This window comes from Otolemur garnettii, unplaced genomic scaffold (genome assembly GCF_000181295.1).
Source record: "Otolemur garnettii isolate 467f Iridium unplaced genomic scaffold, OtoGar3 scaffold00005, whole genome shotgun sequence".
Taxonomy (NCBI): Eukaryota; Metazoa; Chordata; class Mammalia; order Primates; family Galagidae; genus Otolemur; species Otolemur garnettii.
Window position 1 is genome coordinate 14,803,696 of NW_003852400.1, and position 20,538 is coordinate 14,824,233.

Consider the following 20,538-nt stretch of genomic DNA (forward strand, 5'->3'; position numbering starts at 1 on the left):
AATTGATATCACTTAACCCCTCACTATTGCACAGTGCTGAGCCTGACTAAATTAATCCCGACAGAAATGCTATCATGCTATTCTTTAAAAGGGTAAACAGCACCAGTTTCATTACCTGCTGTTGGTAAATCCCCTCTGGTATTTATACCCATAAGTGGTGATCCTTAGTATCTATAAACCACATCCAGAAAGTGCAAAATTAATAATATTCAGGTAAGAAAGTCATCTGGCTGTGACACCACATTTACTGTTTTTAATGTGAGAACTAGAAGATGGGTAAGTAGCCAAATGATAAGGCTGGAGTTCCTCATGCCAGAATTTGGTGTGTTTTAGAGAGCAAAGTCTGAGAATACTGCCAAAATACGCCCTGGGGGCTGATTCTGACCTTACCATTCATTCCATCACACTTTGAATTCCCTACATTGAAGCAGGAAGTTTTCATGTTGCCAGGAAGAACATTCCACCATTTATATTCAAACCCAAGGGCAGGTTCTGTTCCTGCTGGACATGGTCTGCATTCTACAAAGGAAAAGTAGGGTAAACAATTAAAATTAAACTACATCTGTACAACTTCTTTTCCCTCTGTCTAAGCACTACTAAACTATAATTAGCAGAGAGAGAAGTGGGAAGGAGAGGTATTGGACCACCAGTTCCCTTAGGAATTAATAATTGTTTCAAAAGAAATCCTAAGGCCAGGTGCAGTGGCTCTCACCTGTAATCCTAACGGTGGGAGATCCAGATGGGTGGATTGCCTGAGCTCAGGAGTTGGAGACCAGACTAAGCCAGAGCAAGACCTAATCCCTAAAAATTGCCAGGCATTGTGGTGGTGCCTGTAGTCCCAGCTACTTGGAAGGCTGGGGCAAAAGAATCACTTGAGCCCAAGAGTTTGAGGTTACTATGAGCTGTGAGGCCAGGGTACTATGCCCAGGGTGACATAGTGAGACTCTGTATTAAAAAAAAAAAATCCTGAACAAAATTCTGGATATAGTATACATACACACACACACATATATGCTTCACCAACATGAAAAAGAAAAAAGATAAAAAAAACTTTCAAAATAATTTTTCCTTCTCAGAATAATTGCTAATACTGAATGATACTCCATAAAAAGAATAATTCTGAAACAAATTCAAGTCCTCCTACATATGATCTCAAAATCAGTTCCCTCTACTTTATGAATAAGGAAAAATCATATCCTCCCTATTGGTTATAAAACAGAATATTAATACCACTTAATTAAGAAATGATTACTTGAAATTTATAATATTGACTATGTTGAGAAATGATGCTGAGAAATTAACATCTGCAACTGTGGAATAGTAGAGATAGAATAGTCTTTTCTAATTATTTTTCCAATTATTTTTAAATTTAGCCAAGACACTTTGCATCATCATCTCTGTAAGAAAAGGGGGAAAGAAAACTTTCATTTATCAAACACTTCGTGCTGCCAAAGTACTACAGAAGACATCTTTATATAACCTTTCAATGATGATGAGCTAGATATTATCCACAATCTCAAAGACAAGAAAATTGAGGTTCAAAGCTTTAAACAACATCACACTCCAGGCAGTGTGTAGGACACAGATTCACACTCAAGTCAACTTGACTTCAGAGGCCTTTTTCTGCTGTCAAAAGATATGAAGTATATGGCACAACTTATATTCAAGCCAGATACCTGCAATTAAAATGTACTGTAACACTTGTCTAAGATTAAAATAAATTCTATTACATTATTTTTATATTATGATTTGGGTTGTACTAAAATTTTTCCAACAGTATACTTTTTAAACAATCTACTTGGGGCTATTTTAATTGCCATATGATCAAAATAAGCAATTTTTGCTTTTATTATAGCATAAAATGCAATTCATTATTCTAAGGGTATATCAGAAGAAATGACATTTTTTGCTCATATAAATACATGAAGTATAAACACACACACACCAGAGAAGAAGCGTTTACCCTCAATCACTTATATGGTGAAATTTTCTTATCCAAAGACAAACATCCCATTAAGAGAGCATTACATAAAATGCCATTAAAACAGCTACCCTTGTATATAAAATAAGCCATGCAGCTTTGCAGTTCCATTATCCTATTTCTCAACTCTTCTTCAGACTCAATGATAAGAAAGTTAAGGGTTTTAACATTCTTTTTACAGAAAAATCCTTCCATAAAAACAATTTATAACAAAGTCACAGTAGTCCAACAAGGTTAGCTTGTAAAGGGCCGATTATCAGGCCAGCTGACATCCTACCTTTTGTTCCATCTGAAAATGTTCCTGGAGGGCAGGGACGGCAAGAAGATGACCCGTTGTTATAAAATCCAGGGTTGCAGGGTGGACAATCCTTCTTCTCTCCAGAAGGGGGCAATCTAATAGCATCTGTGAGATCCTCCCGGCAGATTTTGGGCTCTATCCATTTGTACATTATCTGAGTCTGTAGGGGGGAAAGGGAGCAAGTCATGTTAACATGCTTATAACAAAAATTTTAAACTGACAGCCTAGAAAAAGTGCAAATAGTGACAGAATAGCAGGGACTGCAGAAGAGAATGTAAAACTTTAGTGACAAAATGAGAGCAAAAGAGAAAACTCCCAAGGTAGGGAAATGAATGTTACTTACAAATATTTTTACCCTGGTGGCCTGACATCACACATAGCATGTTCCTCGTCATGAAATCCCTCTTTAAAATAAAGGTAAGATGACTAGCACCCTTACTCTCCTATAGACTCATTGCCTTCATTCCGTAACTGATGTAAATTTCTATGCAGAAACTCCTTTCCATTTTGAGGCCTCCACAATGCTCTTCCTTCCCTCCAGCCACAGCACGTTTAACCATGCTTTGTACATGTGATCACAGAAAAGTTATATTTCAAAAAGAATAGATCAAGCTTCACACCTTAATCCCATTAGTTCATAAACATTGGTCACTGTTCTGAGTCTTTGTCAATAACCTAACATTAGACTACCAGAGTTGTAGCTACAATACCTCTAGACTGTGTTCCTTGAGCCCTAAGACAGCCTCCGCCGGGAGGGGAATAGCCTTTGAAGCCCTATTCTTTCAGTCTCTCACACATGCACTTACCCTGCACAAAACAAAATATAGTTTACGTCCTCAAGGTCATAGGTAGGTTCTTAGAAACTACAACTTTAAGTGAAATGATATAAAATGAAGCCAATTTTACTATAAGCTTAATTACAAAATGAAAATTGTCAAGAAAATGTCTCCTACCAACATGCAGTTCAAAAGCAAACAAGAATATACCTGGTGGGCTTGCTGGGAGCTTTTATACAGCATGCTTTATTGTCATGAGTTTATGTTATTATAACAGCCTTTACAAAGTTTCATTTTACGATAATTTGTATTCACTCATTCATTCATTCATTTCCCAGCCTCCTTATTCCAGTTCAGGGCCTATCCCAGCAGCTCAGAGCTCCAGACATAACCCACCCAGGACAGGAGACCACCCCATCACAAAACACACTCACAACACATCCCCGCACTCACTCAGACTGGGACCATCTAGACACACTAATTCACCTAAAATACACATCTTTGAGATGTGGGAAGAAACCAGAGTACCAGAGAAAATGCACGTAGACATGGGGGAACATATAAATTCCCCCACACACAGTGGCCCCAGTCAGGAGTGGATTTTTTTAATCTCATCAGCATTATAACCAAACAACATTGAACAGAACAACATTATCTGACGACCTTCTATCTAAGCAAATAGCTATAAGTCAGCTAAACCCCCAAAGGTTTTTGTCATAAAATCATTCTTATTTTGAAACCAAAAATACCAAATGGGTTAGCCATTCCAAACCAAAATTGATATGCTCTGTGGGGGCAAACATAAAAGGTTTTATAAATGAAAAAAAGAAAAAGAAATCATGGCTCGGTGCCTGTAGCTCAGTGGCTAGGGCCCCTGCCACATACACCAGAGCTGGTGGGTTCGAATCCAGTCCAGGACTGCCAAACAACAATGACAACTAAAACCAAAAACTAGCCGGGTGTTGTGGCAGGTGCCTGTGGTCCCAGCTACTTGGGAGGCTGAGGCAACAGCATTGCTTGAGCCCAAGAATTGGAGGTTGCTGTGAGCTGTGATACCACAGCACTCTACCCAAAGAGACATAGTGAGATTCTGTCTCAAAAAAAAAAAAAAAAAAAAAAGAAATCAACTATTTCATAACAAAATACAGAGTTTTAAAAAGAAACTAAAAGTTCCTTTCATTAGACATTTCTGCTGAAAGTATTCTTTCTCCCTTAAAACAATTTCTGCAATAGGAAGTCTACTATGGAAGTTTGAGAACCAAAATTAAAGGTAGTTCTCTATAGCTAGATCCAGTTAATAGAAAATAATATAAAGTAAGCTCTTTAGACCACTCAATTTTATTCTCAAGTATTCTCACTGAAGAAAAGATTACCTTATATGAAGAAAGATGCTTAAGGAAATGGTCTCAAGGTAAATGTCTCAGTAGACTTATAAATAACTTTTTATAACAGTTCTCTTTTCTCACATTCATTTTATGGCTTATGTCATGATATACTTTAACCAGCTATTTAGCAGCTGCCTTTCTTACCATCTGTAAAATAATGTCCAACTCTGCTGGGACTATGTAAATAGCTGCAAAAAATAAATTAGATGCTGTATCGAGAAGGGGCTCTCAAAGCCCTTCAAGAAAGCCAGTATGGGCTTGGCACCTGTTGCTCCGTGGTTAGGGTGCCAGTCACATATACAGGGGTTGGCCGGTTTGAACCCTGTCTGGGCCTGCTAAACAACAATGACAACTGTAACAACAACAACGACGAAAAGCCGGGTGTTGTGACGGGCGCCTGTAGTTCCAGCTACTTGGGAGTTTGATGTTGCTGTGAGCTATAATGCCACAGCACTCTACCAAGAGCGACACAGTGAGACTCTGTCTTAAATAAATAAATAAATAATAAAAGAAAGGCAGACTAAAACTCAGAGAACCTAACCAAATAAAACATTATTACATTAATTCTGGCTTAAAAAATATACAAAAGATTTTCATATCCTCCTAGTCAAGTCACTAATTCTCTGATTTATTTTTACATTAATAAGAATGGGTTGAGTTATGTGTGAGCTACTGTGTATTCTGGTTAATAGTCGGTTCCTACATGGGAGTGAGGACCAGTGATGACATTGTGCGTCATGAAATCTTCTCAATCACTTTGGGAAGTACACTGTCTTATCACCAAGTTTATAAATGAGGAAATACTCCAGATGAGAGCTGTTAAAGAATTTGCCCAAAAGTCATACACAACTAGTAATGGGTAAAGTAACACCAGTCAAAAACAAGTCAGGTTGGTAAGGGTAAAAATAAAACATGCAAATATATTTTGAGAAGTCAGCTAACCACATGACTTTCAATGCAAGCAAACTAATTTTTAAAAATTAAAAAATGTACACCACCTTTAAGCACTCAAAAGCTTATAAATCAGATTTCAAATGCCCTATAGTAAAAGTTTTGTTTGCTAAGCCTTTGTGTCACATGGCAGATTGATTCTTTGCCTCTCTTTCTAATGGGGACAGATGATTTCAAGTCTGCCTGAGGAAAGATAATAATCAATATTAATGATACTTAGCATCAGATGACTCGAAAAGCAGGTGAAAAATGAATAGTCAATTCATTCTTGGTCTACTTGAGATGAAATTACGAAATGTTTTATGAAACCAAAACCCTAATAGAGTAAAACATACCAGATTACCATTAAGATTACGAAAGAAGCGATGTATATTTATATTAAGCATGAAAAGAATACATTTTAACACAGAGGTATCAACTTGAAGCTGCTTGTCATATCAAAATAAAATCTGTCATGGTGAAGACTAAAATTTAGAAACATTTTTGGACTGAATTTGTCCATGGATGCCTATTTTCTTCCTTCAGATGTTAATGCACAAATGTACTAAGCCTTTACAGAATGGCTCAACTCATCAGAGCTAAATTACATGTGCTTTAAAAGTGCCTACCAACTGCCATGAACCCAACTGCCTTATGCTCCATGATGTTCTGACTCAGGATGTCTCAGCCAAGCAGGTAATTTCTTGCCTTCCAGCCTCTCCCAGGCCTTGACTTTTTCCACCTGTGAGTCACTGGGCTCTCATCACTTGCCTCTCCTGGAATTACCCGCCTACTCTGCCAACTGGTGTCTGACCCTGCCTTCAAAGCCACATTCAGTATCTACAAGCTGCTCTTGGAAGGTCCTTGGCCTACAGATCAGCATTCACCTGATTTCTTTTCTATCAAGGCTTTGCTGCTTTTCTATTTTACCATGTGGTGACCTTCTTCTCTGCTTCTAAATGGTCAACAACATTGATCATCATCTTTCTTTATGTGGAAGATACCATGGGAATTAACATTTTACTGGCAGTTCTAAATAGGGCTATAGTTTTATTGCGGTGAGTATACTAAAAATACTGAATTGTATACTTTAAATGTATGAATTATATGTATGAGAACTATATTTCAATAAAGCTTGTGTTTTTTTTTAAAAAAAAAAGATGGTTTTAAAAAAGATTATAAAAGGAGGCTATCTAAAAAAATTATTTTAAAAAAATTCAGAAATCCCTAGTCTCTAAAAAATGCTATGTTTTCCCATTATCCTAATTAAGGAACATAGTATATTTGACTTGCCTAAATCCTATATAAAGAAAGGCAGATGGGGCGGCGCCTGTGGCTCAAAGGAGTAGGGTGCCGACCCCATATACCAGAGGTGGCGGGTTCAAACTCAGCCCCGGCCAAAAACTGAAAAAAGAAAAAAGAAAGAAAGGCAGATCTAAAACCCATATACCTTTATGCCATATTTTTAATGTCCCCTACCTCTTTCTCCTGCTTTATAATCCAGAAATACTAGACATGCAGCATTTGGAATAATTTGTAACATTGAAGAGCATTAAAAAGACAAAGTATAAGACTTACTAATATTAAAACACTAGCAAATGCTCTATAACCCATGAATTTCCTAGATTTGGAGATGAAAAAGTTGTGTACAATCTAACACCTCCTCCTAAAGGCTCCCTTCTGAAACAAATGCCCTATCCCCCAAGCACTCTTCAAGCCTGCACAGAAAGTTTCCTATTTGATAAAACATGTCATTCCAGAATTGAAGAGCTTTGCTTGTTAGAATATCAGTATATCCCAGTGGTATAGACCTTCTCTAAATTCACCTGATTAGCCCAAATTTTACCCTATGAAATAACACAGAAAAGTCTATTTCTTCTTTTCTAAAATTTCCCTTCAAATACTTAAAGTTAATTATTTAGGACATTCTTATTAAGTACTTACAATGTACTGCGCAAAGCACAGGGAAGATTTAAGTATTAGTAAGATAAATTGCTCTGAAGGAGGTTAGAGTCTAATAGTGATAAGAGGTTCACAACTGCTATTTATTATAAAAATTAAAAAATAAAAGGAATACAAAGCATCAGACTTAGAAAAAGACAATGTGGGTTAAAATTCACACCTAAGACTTATTAGCTATGACTTTAGGGAAATTACTTAGCCTCATGAAGCCTCAACTTCTTCATCTGTAACCTGGGTGCAATAATGTCTAAATTGCACAGCAGTTAAAAGAAATTAGAGGCAACTTCTGAATATACAGACACACATGCACATAGGAAGTATATGCACAGATACATAAATGCTTCTGGTATTAATACTATCAATACTATTACCATAATTATTATCATATCATTATCTTCTTCCATAGAAACACAAAATGTCATGACAGCCCAAAGGAAAGAGCTTACATCTCTGGGAACCAGTCAGAGACATTGCAGAGATAATCACGGTTTTTCCATCCCATGGTGCCTTTCTTTCCACTTGAAAAAAAATATTTCCAGATCCTGCAATCATACTTCTCAGCTTACTGACTTACAATTTGAGAGACATATTCATAATATCCTAAGGAGGTTAATGATTGTATTTAAAAATATTCTTCTTTGCATGAGTTAGGATATACATAAATAACTTGCTATACACATTTATATTACTCTGGCAAATTATGATACTCACTCCACATTTTACATATGGTTCTTTCATTAGTCCTGTATCAACTTAACCATGTCATTTAATCCACAATTTTCTATCTCATCCATACGGAGATAATGAAAACCTCTACCAAATATCATGCTAACATTAAAACATGCCTTCTCTTGATGAACACTTGCCCAGTATCACTGGTCAGTATTCTATTTTTGTCTTTTTTTTTCTTTTGCAGTTTTTGGCCAGGGGCTGGGTTTGAAGCCACCATCTCTGGCATATGGGGCTGGCGCCCTACTCCTTTGAGCCACAGGCGCTGCCCTGCTCAGTATTGTTTTAGGCTTCAGCACTGATGGTGGACCTGTGCTTCTACATATTATGTGAGTATACCTCATGTAAATTTGAGTGAATACTTTTGAGAAGTGAAGGTTCTGTATCTATTTTATACATCTCTATTTTCTGTTTCCTAAGCCTTAATTCAAATAAGTAACATTTGTGAAACCTCATTTATCTATCGCAGGGAATAACATCTCATGAAAATCTATCAAGTCCTCGAGACCTTCAGAACTTATCCACAATAGGTTCTAAGAAAGTAATTCTCCATGTCTGCTTATTTCTCTGTATCTATACAAGGCATTGCACAATGTTAGATATAATTCGTAGGTTCCACAAATATTTGGTGAATGAAGGCCTCGCTGTATTTGCATCTCTTCTACCCACTTCAGTCTGGTTTCCATGTGTTAAAATGGTTCTCTTTAAAGCCACCATTTACTTCAAAGCTGCTGAATCTGGATACCTGTCAGTTCTTATCTAGATGAACCCTTCAGCAGCATCAGCCTTCTGAACTCCCTTGGTTTCCCTCGCACTTCTCCAGACACTTTGCACAGTCGCCATCTCTGCTCGAGCATCTTTCCTAGCTGTGGCTCAGGCCGAAGCCCACTGTGTATTCTCCCTGAAAAAACCGTGCCCAAGCCCAAGGCTTCAATTACCACTATTTGTTCAAAACACTCAGATTCATGTTATCTAGCCCAGATGCTGTATGAGCCCCGGACTGGAGAACACAACAGCCATTCCAGCATCTCCACCTGCCCCGTCTCACAACACAGCCAAACTGTACTCATACTGGATAGAGAAAACGTGATATATACCTACCATGGAGTACTGAGTACTATCCAGCCATAAGAAAGAATGTCTTCTGCAGCAACTTGGATGGAACTGGAGGCCATTATCCTATGTGATGTAACTCAGGAACAGAAAAATAAATGCCACATGTTCTCACCTGTAAGTGGGAGCTAAACTATGGCTACACAAGGACACACAGAGTGGTAGAAATGGACATTGGAGACTCACAGGGGAGAGGGGGAGGGATAAAAACTTACCAATGGGGTAAAAGTGACACCACTCAGGTAATGAGTACACCAAAAGCCCCGACTCCACCACTATACAACTTACGATATATACGTGGAACAGAATTCAACTTGCTCCCCCAAATCTATTGGTATTTTTAAAATGAAGAAAAAACTATACTCATGGTCTTTCCTTCCCTGCCTCTGAATCTTCTCTTTAGCTAAACAGTACCTCTACCCAAATCCTTACCACATCCTTCCTCACCCCCCTTCCCACCTAACCAACTGTTAGACCGTGGGAATTTTACTTACCTCCTACTTACTTCCTCAGCTTCCCTCCTGTGTATTCCCTTTCCCACCACCCATTTGCACCTTCTCTCACCCAGAAAGGGGCATCATTGGCCTTCTAGGTATTTATCCATGTCCTCTCTTGCCCCCCTCTAATCTTGTTTCCAAAGCACTGCCAAGGAGATCTACATGAAGCATAAATCCAATAACATCACATTGCTCCAGTACCACAACCCGGCAGTGATTTCTCAATGCCTGTAGGATAAAAGCCACAATTTCCAATGTGGCCCTTTGAAGCTACACCTATTCTAGTACCAACCTATGTCATTAGCTGCATACAGTGCAGCTCCTTACACACATCCCACACTCCATTCACACATCCTTCTTCAGAGATACCATGCTTCTTCCATCAGGCACTTACCATCCCTCAACAAAAATGCTCTCCTCCTGTGCCCTTGCCTAGTTTACAGCCCTGGAGCCTTCCACACTGGGTCAGACGCCTCTGCTGTACCAATAATAATAATTGGAAATAATTCATTTCCTTGGATTGACTGTCTACCTCTTCCTCTATCGTCTAGACCAGTGGTTCTCAAAGTGCTGAGATCCTGGACCAGCAGAATCAGAATTCCCTAAGACCTTCCTGGAAATGCAAATTCTCAGACCTTGCTCCAGACCTCTGTAATAAGGAAATCTGGGACAGGGCTTTCCTGGTGAGTCTGAAGCACACTGTCGTTTTGAGCAGCCACTTCGACTGCTCTACATCTATGAAAACATTTGTTTTTCTTCTGTCCTTAGCTCTGCCCTGTATTTAACCAGTGCTCAGTAATAAAGATTTAATGAAAGAATAAACAAAAAGGCATTCCACATTTTCCATGATGTGAATGAGAGTCTCTTAATTAGGATTAGTATAGTTTCAATTACCAATTAAAATTTTCCTAAAAGCTTTTCCTATAGGCAACAAGCAATCCAAACTTGTAATACTGCTGTGTCACATAAATGGAAATTTTAGGGCTCTATATACCTCAACAGCTGCTTTCCTTATCAATCAATTTGATTCTCCCCAAGCAAGGGCAAAATAGGATCAAAAAGAACCAAAACACAGTCATTAAACAACCCCAGGAAATATCATTAAGTTGCTACAAATCACCAGGTGATTCTCAGTAAGAATAAAATACATTTTTTAAAGATGAAACCAGAACAAAAGAAAATGTTGAGACAACAAAAACAAAAATACCTCAACTTCACTTATGCAACCTAAGCCTCTTGACTAGGTATTATTTAACTAAGTTCCCATGGCTTTGTTTACTTCTAGAGCTAGAAACATTTATCTTAAAATATCCTAATCATGCTTTAAAAAAAAAAAAAAATCACTGAATTTATGAAGTGCTAGTACATTGTTTTCTTGTATGCCAAGAACATATTCAGAGTTATCCAAGATTCAAGAGAAATACCTAATTTGTGTATACATGAATACACAGCATGCCTGTGGCACACCTATATATCCAAATGTGTGCATTCTGCATTATAACTTTGATATATGGCCTTACGGGCTTGGTGCCTGTAGCTCAAGCGGCTAGGGTGCCAGCCACATACACTGGACCTAGCAGATTTGTATCCAGCCTGGGCTCACCAAACGATAATGACAACTACAACCAAAAAATAGCCAGGCGTTGTGGCAGGCGCCTGTAATCCCAGCTACTGGGGAGGCTGAGGCAAAAGAATCACTTATGCCCAAGAGTTTGAGGTTTCTGTGAGCTGTGACACCATGGTACTCAACCCAGGGTGACAGCTTGAGACTTTGTCTCAAAATAAAATGTGTGTGTGTATATATACACATATATATATGGCCTTACTTCCATTAGACCCAAGTCAACTAAATTTCATCATACTACTTATTGACATTATACTCACAGTTCCTTCATATAAGCTTCAGTTAATGCTGGATTAATGATTATCACATAAAATAACCTAATTTACTTTCACCTTAGGTATTAATAAGACCAGTTTAGCTACAGTAGTTTACCCAGACATAAACCTAATCACTTTTTAATCCACTTTAGTGGCACCTTCTACATATATTTTCTAAACAGAAATAGTACTTACTTGGCCATTATTATACAGTCATTAAGACCTCACTTTACAAGGCCTTGTCAGCTAACATCTGTTGGTTTGAGTTACTGTTCTTATTCACATAAAGCTTACACATTCAAAAGAATATTCCTTAAAAGAAAAAAAAAAAAAAACCTTAAGGACCTAAGGGTAAGATTAATACCATAGAATCTCTGTAAACTGACCACCCAAGGGACTGTAACAAACTGGTCAACATACAGAGGTGGTCAACACAAGGAGCTAGACCTCCTGTACTAGTACGAACATGTGGCGCACACCTAGTCCATGAAAATTATGTCAACTTGAGGTGTCAATGTAGGGAGGTGGTCAACTATGGAGGATCTACCATAATTACATAAGTATAAAAAATGAGATTAGAACCTAAGGATCCAAAATTAAGAAAAGTACTAATTTTACTGATATCTATATGTATTTTCCAAATTAAGTCCAAAAAATACATGCCATTATTTTGCAGATGCAAACACATACAAAGAGTGCTGGACAGCAGCCCGTTAATCTCAGTTTCCCCTCACTCACACAGGCTGGTAGAGGCTAATTCCCTAATTAAGAGGACTATGGGAGTTTATGTGTGCATTTTTTCCTCTAGCTAGGTATCATTTTTATGGTAATGACTTTGCATTTTCTAAATGCAATTACACAGTAATCTGCTACAACCAAACAGCCTATGGCTGCATGGTTTTTATTAAGAAAACCTTCCAAATAACCAAATAATTAGAGAGAACTTAGAAGATATTTATATCCTGTGAGTCACAGTATACACTTTAAGTCTATGCTTTCCTGAGGTTATGACTTCTGAGAAATATAAATGGTAAAAATAATGATAATTTCAGAGCACTAATCACAATTGCAAAGACATGGAATCAACCTAAGCTCCCATCAATGGATGAGTGGATAAAGAAAATGTGAGATACACACACACACACACACACACACACACACAGCATGGAGTACTACTCTGCCATAAAAAGAAGTGAAGAACACTGTCTTAAGTGAAGTATCTCAGGAATGGAAAAATAAACCCCACATGTTCTCACTAATAAGTGGCAGTTAAATGATGGGTGTATGTCATACAATCGTGTAAAGGACATGGGAAACAAGAGGGAGGATGGTAGGAGGAGGAGGAGGAATAAAAACTTACCTATCAGAAACAATGTACACTACTCTACGACAGACACACTGAAAGCCCTAAATTGAGCATTACATGATTCATCCATGTAAAAAGGACATTTGTACCCCCTAATATTTTGAAATAAAAATTATTTTTAAAAACAGCAGTAATTCATTGAGCACTATGTGCCAGACATTGTGCTAGAATCTTCCCATTGAATAGCTCCTGTATTCTCATACCAGTAGGTAATAATATCATTCCCATTTTATAGATGAAAAACCAAGACTTAAAAAAGTCAAATAATTTGTTCCAGAAGTACGTGGTAAATTAGAAAATCTAAGGCAGAAAGGCAGGTTCAGAACCTAAACTTTTAAATTTCCTCTGTACACTTACAAACATATCTCATAAACCTTTCTCATGAACAAAGTAGAGTCTGCTCCAATCAGGAAGAGAACTGGATTAATATGGAATGGAGTTGACTGAACACTGCTGATACCTTTCCTTCATCACATGGCGTATGGATCTGGAAATAGTCTTTAGTGGTACAGGGAGGGCGCTCCATACATTCGCTGGATCCTTCCTCTGCAACATACAAAACATTCCAAAATTGGGTCAATTCTTTTATGACTCTAAGAAAAGGCAAAAATATAAATTTTAAGAAACCTCCCAAACTAAAAATAACCTTACCAGAGCAATTCAGGTAGAACTAGGTAGCCTAAAGAAAATAAATACCTCAATTTCTATTTTCCCAAGAGTGATAATAAATGTTTCCATGATGCCCAGAGAGCACATCAAAGGTTTTCCTAAAAGATACTAGATTTCTTCCATTATCACTGTACATGGAAACAAATTAAAAGTTTCTAAATACCTCTCTATGCCAACAAATATTTTTGAGATCAGAGTCAATATGTCCACCGCAGTTATCTGCGGCGTATGGGATAGGGAAAAAAAATCATAGACTAAGGGGAAAGTCGTGTAGAAAGAGTAATAAGATGTTATATTTTATCCATCCAATATCAGTTCACTTCAGCCCTTAGATATCTGGCCCACCAAAACCATCCCATTGTATGAGTGATTTCTGGCTTATGAACACACACTTGACCAATATAAATTTAGAAAGAAAAACTAAGAAAGCAAACTAGTTCTACCTGAAAAATGAGAGTCCTCTTTACACCTTATGCATTCTCTGGCTCCTTTCTCAGAATATGTGTTTCTGGGGCATACTTGGCAGTTGAAGGAACCAGGTTTGTTGCTGAATGTGCCTGGCTTGCACGGAAAGCATTCTGATGTGTATGCCACCCCTGTGTGGTAAAGAAAAACAGCATGGGAGGAAGGAGCAGACACCAACAAGCAAATCAGCACCTCTTGCTGCTTCTACCCAGGAGTAAGACAGAAATGTCAAAAGTAAGCTCAGCCCAAAACCTTTACCTCATCAACTCAGCACTAAGAAAGCACTTGCTGTATATGCAAAGAACTGGGATAGACACAGCATTAAACACAGTCAAAGTTTAAACAAAAGATTGAGATTTGACAAAGGTATAATAAATGTATAAACGGGATTATCAAAAGATAACTCCACTAACTCAAAAATGAAATAAACCTGAAGATCCCCTCCCCTTCTGTAGGCCTACTATTCTCTGATCCTCTAATAACCTGCTCCCATTTTCTTCACTGCTCAAGTCACAGGTTAAGAACAGACCCTAGGAACGGCTAGACTTGCCTTCGGGTCTGTAATTCCAGCCTTTGCCAGCAGATGTCCCTATGACTAATGCGTTAACACAAAGTTCATAGAACCAAGCCCACGTACAACATATTAGAATAAGTCAAACTTTAATAAAAGAGAATCACTGCTTTAATTAAAATACCCCTAATTGAGAATGAACCATGCCTGAGTTTAACAACTGCTCTCCTGGGCCAGAAATTACCCAGTTGGTTCAGAAAGAAATAAGAGGTTCAGGAAATAGTCAGGTTAAGACACTTAGTGTTTATTTTTTATTTTTTTTTATTCAATCATAGCTGTGTACATTAATGCCACCATGGGGTACAATGTGCTGGTTTTATATACAATTTGAAATGTTTTCATCTAACTGGTTCACATAGCCTTCACGGCATTTTCTTAGTTATTGTGTTAAGACATTTATATTCTACAACTATATTTTAAAGGATATAGCAGTGACCAAATTACCAATTCCCTGGGTAAGCCTGATGTTTGGCACAAGTGATACTTCTCAAATTAGTAATAGGCTCACATTAACAAAGAAACTTCTATTTTACATAAACACACCTAAAATTGTCATGTTTACTTTTTTCATACAGATAAAAGAATTCGGTTCAAGGGTACAAGGAAAAAATAAAACAACAGTCAACTTGCTGGGAATAAAACCAAAGTCTCTAGACCTATATGATGCCTAATATACTAATTTCTGTCCAATAAACCTCTGAGCCAGTCAAATCAAAACTCTAATAAGTATTTTAATTAACTATAACATATAATAAATGACTACTAAAACAAACTGCTGTGAAATACCTTCAATTGTGATATTTTTTACCAACACAGGTTTGACGGCCTTGGAACCCATAAGGATGCCTGTAGTTCTCCAGTACAGAATGTTTGTGCCTGATTTCAGCATTACCTGTAAAGAGAACAGAAGACATTCAGGTCATATAAACCTCCCAAAGTGCTAGGATTTCAGGTATGAGCCACGACACCCAGCCCAAACCCCTAAATTTAAGTCAACTGTTAATTCAGACCTAAGCTCTACTGAAGTTGATATTTTCTTTTAAAAAAAAAAATTGTTTGACAACCCAGAAAATATATAGTAATAAAGGAGAAGAAATCATCAAGTTTGAATGAAAAGATAAAATGATTTTCAAACCATTTGCATGAAGTCTTGGTTTATACTTAAACGAGATTCATTTTAGAGGGTAAAGGTCCCTCAGCCCAGCTGTATGTTTATAGGTTGCCACTATTCATAGGTAGATCTTTGAGCTCTGAAAACAAAAAGGCACACAGAATGAGTTTGCTTCTTCTAAAGAAGACTTTAACAGCAACAAGAAAACAGTAGGGCTATTCTTACGGGATAACCTGATTTCACTCTGACTCTAATTTTAATGATATCATTTCTAGTACTGGCTTTCTTTGCCTCTGGAACATTTTTCTAATTATAAAATCCAACCAACTTTCTGATTAATTTCATGTTGATGCAGGTGAGTGAACTAATTTTAAGGGTTCCTTGCTTTCTCATTTGCCTCTTTAGTCTTCTAAGCAGTCTCTGGCTGGTCAAATTCAAGCTGTGTAAAATTAAAACCATTTCACCATACACAAGATTCGGAGAAACACAGGGTGCCCCCAAAGTTACCATATTACATAGGGAAAATGGGAGATTATAGCTAAATGTGCTTTTATTAACAAAATAGTCATTATAAAATTTTATAAAATATTCTGTATGTGTTGGCCACCTCTCTGTAAAATTTTATCATTTCCCATTTTCCCTACATATGGTGACTTTGAAGTGACTCTGGGACATCCTGAAGTGCATTAAGAAGTAGTGCATTAAGCACTTTCCCCTTATATTAAATCTTTGTAAGTGAAGAAGGTATATTTGTTGTCAAGAGTTACTGATACCTTCCAAACCCAGCTAAGTATTTAAGTAAATGAAACACAGTGGTATTAGTATTACCTTCAAGCATACAGATTTTTTAAAAATATTCTGAACGGGTACATTGTCGTAATGACCCAAAGATAAGGTACCTGCTACAATCACAAAAGCAAGGGTGTACAGTCCCTTAGGATACAGAGCTCCATCTACACTGCAGGCATTGCTCTAGGCCTTTCCTATACATTATCTAATTTAATCCTGCAAGATTGTTCCCAAATCACCGAAATAAACAACCACAAGCAAGAGCTAGATTTTAAACTTATGTTGCACTCCAAAGAGTCAGTGCCTCAAATAGTAACAAATCCACTGAATCCTGTTACCTGCTAATTGCCTTCAAGTATTTAAAGAGGTATCATATGCAGAGGCAGTTACTTGATGGGACCAGGGAAGGTAGAATTTTGAAACAATGGGTAGCAGATATGAAGAAAGCAGGAGGAGGATTCAAACACAGATGAATTTCATGATACTCAGAACTGTCTGGCAATGGAGATAGCATAGTACCCACCAAAACAAGCTTGAAAATCACTTGCTAGAGAGACTGCAGAGAATTTTAGATAAAGGAATTCAAGAATCCTTCTAATGACAAAAGCTACTGATCCTATCACATGCCACAGGCACTTCCGTAAATTTACATATTCAAATGTTCTGTTTATTAGTTTTGAATAGGCTTTTTTCTTGACAATGCCCACTCGAAAGGAAAGAAAGTTGGGGCATGATGGAGAAATGAAACTTATGGGCAATTTTTCAACTAACTGGAAATCAGCTAAATTAATAGATGAATTTAATCTTTTCCTTTCTTAAAATAAACTTTTAAAGAAAGTTGGGGAAAGAAAAGAAAAGAGTGAGGTTGGTGGGAAAGGAGAAGGAGAAACAGAGACTTACGGAATGAGAGCCCCATTCTCCATTGTCTGTGAGTTTTACCCACTTGTCAGTGGTGGTGTCCATCTCCTGGCACTGATCGTTTTGAATCTGGAGATCAAATACAAAGGCCCTAGTAAAGCATCTTGAATAATGGCTTTAATTAAATTCTGTACCCAGCACAGACTACAAGCATATCTTTCAACATATACACACACTAAACAATGGGATGAATAATTTTCAAGTATACACACCAAGACCACTGGAGCCTAAAGGACAAGTGCATGTTGAATGAGTGGCTCTAAATAAACCATATTCATTATGACAACAAAAGGGCTCGGAGAGAGTGGGAAAGAGCAGTTAACACTGACAATGCACAGAAAGGAAACAAAACCATTACCAAACATCTACCAAACTTAACAAAATGTTTTCAGAGTTTGCATTCACCGTGCAGGCCCACTAGTATAAAAATAAAGTTGGCTTTTTGCAATAGTTACATCAGTAAAACTTTAAATTAAAAATAAATAAGGTGCACTTTGTTTTCAATTTCCCAGGATAACACAAATGTATAGTAAGTGGCTCTGTCAATGTCCCAAATTTGTATTTGGGGGTAAATATTCATCATTTGCCATGCCAGTCCAAATGACTATAAACAATATCTCAGCACCAAACACCTTGTGCTTTCTAGGCAATTCTCCCAAAATGCCTAGGACTGGGACACTACTTTTCCAGGTCTACAAAGAATACAGATACATTAAAACCTTAGACCCTCTTTCCAATATTGCAAAATAGTCAGTGATAGAGTATGGTTAAAATGAGATAGCATCATCCATATTTCCATTGAAAGAAATGGCTCTTTCTTTCAGCTCTAAATCATGTTTCTGCTTCATAGTTTATCCTCCTGACCAATTTACAAACATTAAAATGTTCTCCATAAGAGTTATTTTGCAGACATATTAACTAGAATGGATCCTTTAATCATCCAAATATCACAGAATACTAGCTACTGAAACTATTTACTTTCCTTGAACTTAAGAGTCGTATTTATATTGTAACATACTATGTTAATGCAAGTGTTAAACTATTTAAAAGCAGATCAAGGCACTGAGTATGTCTTTAATGGTCAATGTGTAGATAAGCTGAAAGTAGACATCAGGTGTTCCCATGATATTCTACTGCCACCTGAGTCCTGCTACTCACTCTAAAAGTAATTAGTAAAAATATGACCATAAGTTAGTCCCATCACTTATCTGCTCTACGCTTCTGTTTTATCACTTAAAAAGAGAGCTGAATGAAAGTTTCACACAGTTCCAAAATTAAGTACTTTATTGCTTTAACATATGTAACACCCACAAGTCTAATTCTCAGTGAACAACGGCATCTTTCAGTCATCAGACATTTCCTTTCCATTAACTGTTAGCATGATGACCATGAAGTGTTGGGCCTCTGAGTAAATAAATTGCAACCTACAAAGCTGAAACATCAATAAAAGAAGGAACATGAATTTGCCATTCCTTTCCAGCTCATAACCAAAACAAAGGTATCATTGAAAAGAACTAATGAAACTTTCTGCCTTAAGAAAAGACCCTTAGCATCTTTTAGGGTACCATCCAAATACCCTCGTTGTCAGCTCTCAGATGACTCATTGGCCAATCCATGTACTGAACTAAATACTTATTCTAATATCAGATAACTGCCTTGTTTCTCAACTCTATTTTGCTTTTAGCAATATTGCCAAATCTCCAGTGCAATCCACTCTGAGAAGTGTTTAGCAAATAAAATGTTCCTTAAAAGAAAATCTACTTGAATGTTACTTAAAATCTTAATCTCATCAAAGGATATTAGTGCTAGGAAGGTCCTCAAAAGGTATGTTCAAACAATCTACTTTATAGACTGGAATGCTGAGGGCCAGAAAGTTCGCTAAATTGCTCAATTGTACACAGCTGACAATTACAGGGTTGCAACCAAAGCCAGAATCTTTTGACTTCAAATCAAAGATTCATATTTTCATGAAAAATAAATCTTGCTCTAAAACTTTTTATTTAGAAATATACCTATCCATAACCAAGAGCAATATACATTTGTTTTAGAATTTTTAGGACAGTTGTTCCTGAAATCTGGTTGAGAATTTTTCTAGATAGTTTCCCATTTATTTACATAACACACACTTCTTTTGATAGAAGAAATCAATCTGAAAACATTTTCTCAAGGATTTAAATCACTGTCACAATAAATATTTGCTAGATTAGATACATATCTAATCTGTAAATATCATTAAATAACTTTAATGGTAACAGCTGGTGCTGTTAAGACTTTTATCCTATGTTCTGTAATGCTATTTAATCTCTCACCAGAGACATCAACTATCCCATCCATTGATTCCCTATAAAATTCACAGAATCAGAAACATACAACCACTTCTAATTTTAAAATAATTGCTCATGAATACACTTACTCTACTAAAAAAAAAAAAAAAAAATTTGAAATCACAGAGGAAAAAAGCTGTAAGTAAAATCTAAAATTGATAAAAACATTTTTAAAACAATATCATCTATATCTATAAAAACATAAAGTTAAAATAAATCTTGAGGAAAATAAATTTATCACACAAAAAAAGCTCAATCAAGTGATCATCTAATGATCATATCCGAAAATAAAACATGCGTAGTGTTATTCCACAAGGTGAGATCTCAGAGGCAAACAGTATTAACCCAAAAACAAAATATTGTAGAAAAACTTAAAGTTCAACATCAAAAGGTTCAGTTAACACAAAAACTGAAGAGGCAAAAAGTAGAATGGGGACAACCAATGAAGGGAAATTTGCATGAATGTCCCTTAAAAAGTAAATTCCAGAATACGAAAGGCCTTACGAAGAACTCAAAGAAGATGTTGTTGTCCACATACTGGTACTCAAAGAAGACATAACCTGACTTCTTAAGGTGCACAGCATAGATCAAAGACACCGTGCAGTCATCACGATTAGACTCTATGTAGTTTCCACGAGGGATCCAAGAAGAACTGCAGAAACAAAACCAGGAATCACTTTTGTGTTAGTGTTCGGAAACCTCTCCAGCCTGTGAAGTATGTAACCCCGATTCAGAAGCAGTTCCACCAGCAAAGGACGCCAGAACGCACCAGA

At 37.0% G+C, this 20,538-nt stretch overlaps 1 protein-coding gene across 2 annotated transcripts in view; it reads right to left on the reverse strand.

Annotated features, from left to right (window-relative positions):
• KIAA1324L (KIAA1324 like) overlaps window positions 1-20,538 on the reverse strand; it is a 99,795-nt gene that overhangs the window by 51,745 nt on the left and 27,512 nt on the right. For both annotated transcript variants that reach the window (XM_003782635.1, XM_012811437.1), the window contains exons 2-8: window positions 20,270-20,417; window positions 17,424-17,510; window positions 15,410-15,515; window positions 14,031-14,183; window positions 13,379-13,464; window positions 2,259-2,439; window positions 391-519 (exon numbers count right to left, since the gene is read on the reverse strand). In XM_003782635.1, the coding sequence (XP_003782683.1) occupies window positions 391-519; window positions 2,259-2,439; window positions 13,379-13,464; window positions 14,031-14,183; window positions 15,410-15,515; window positions 17,424-17,510; window positions 20,270-20,417 (890 nt within the window). The remainder of the gene's footprint in view (window positions 1-390; window positions 520-2,258; window positions 2,440-13,378; window positions 13,465-14,030; window positions 14,184-15,409; window positions 15,516-17,423; window positions 17,511-20,269; window positions 20,418-20,538) is intronic.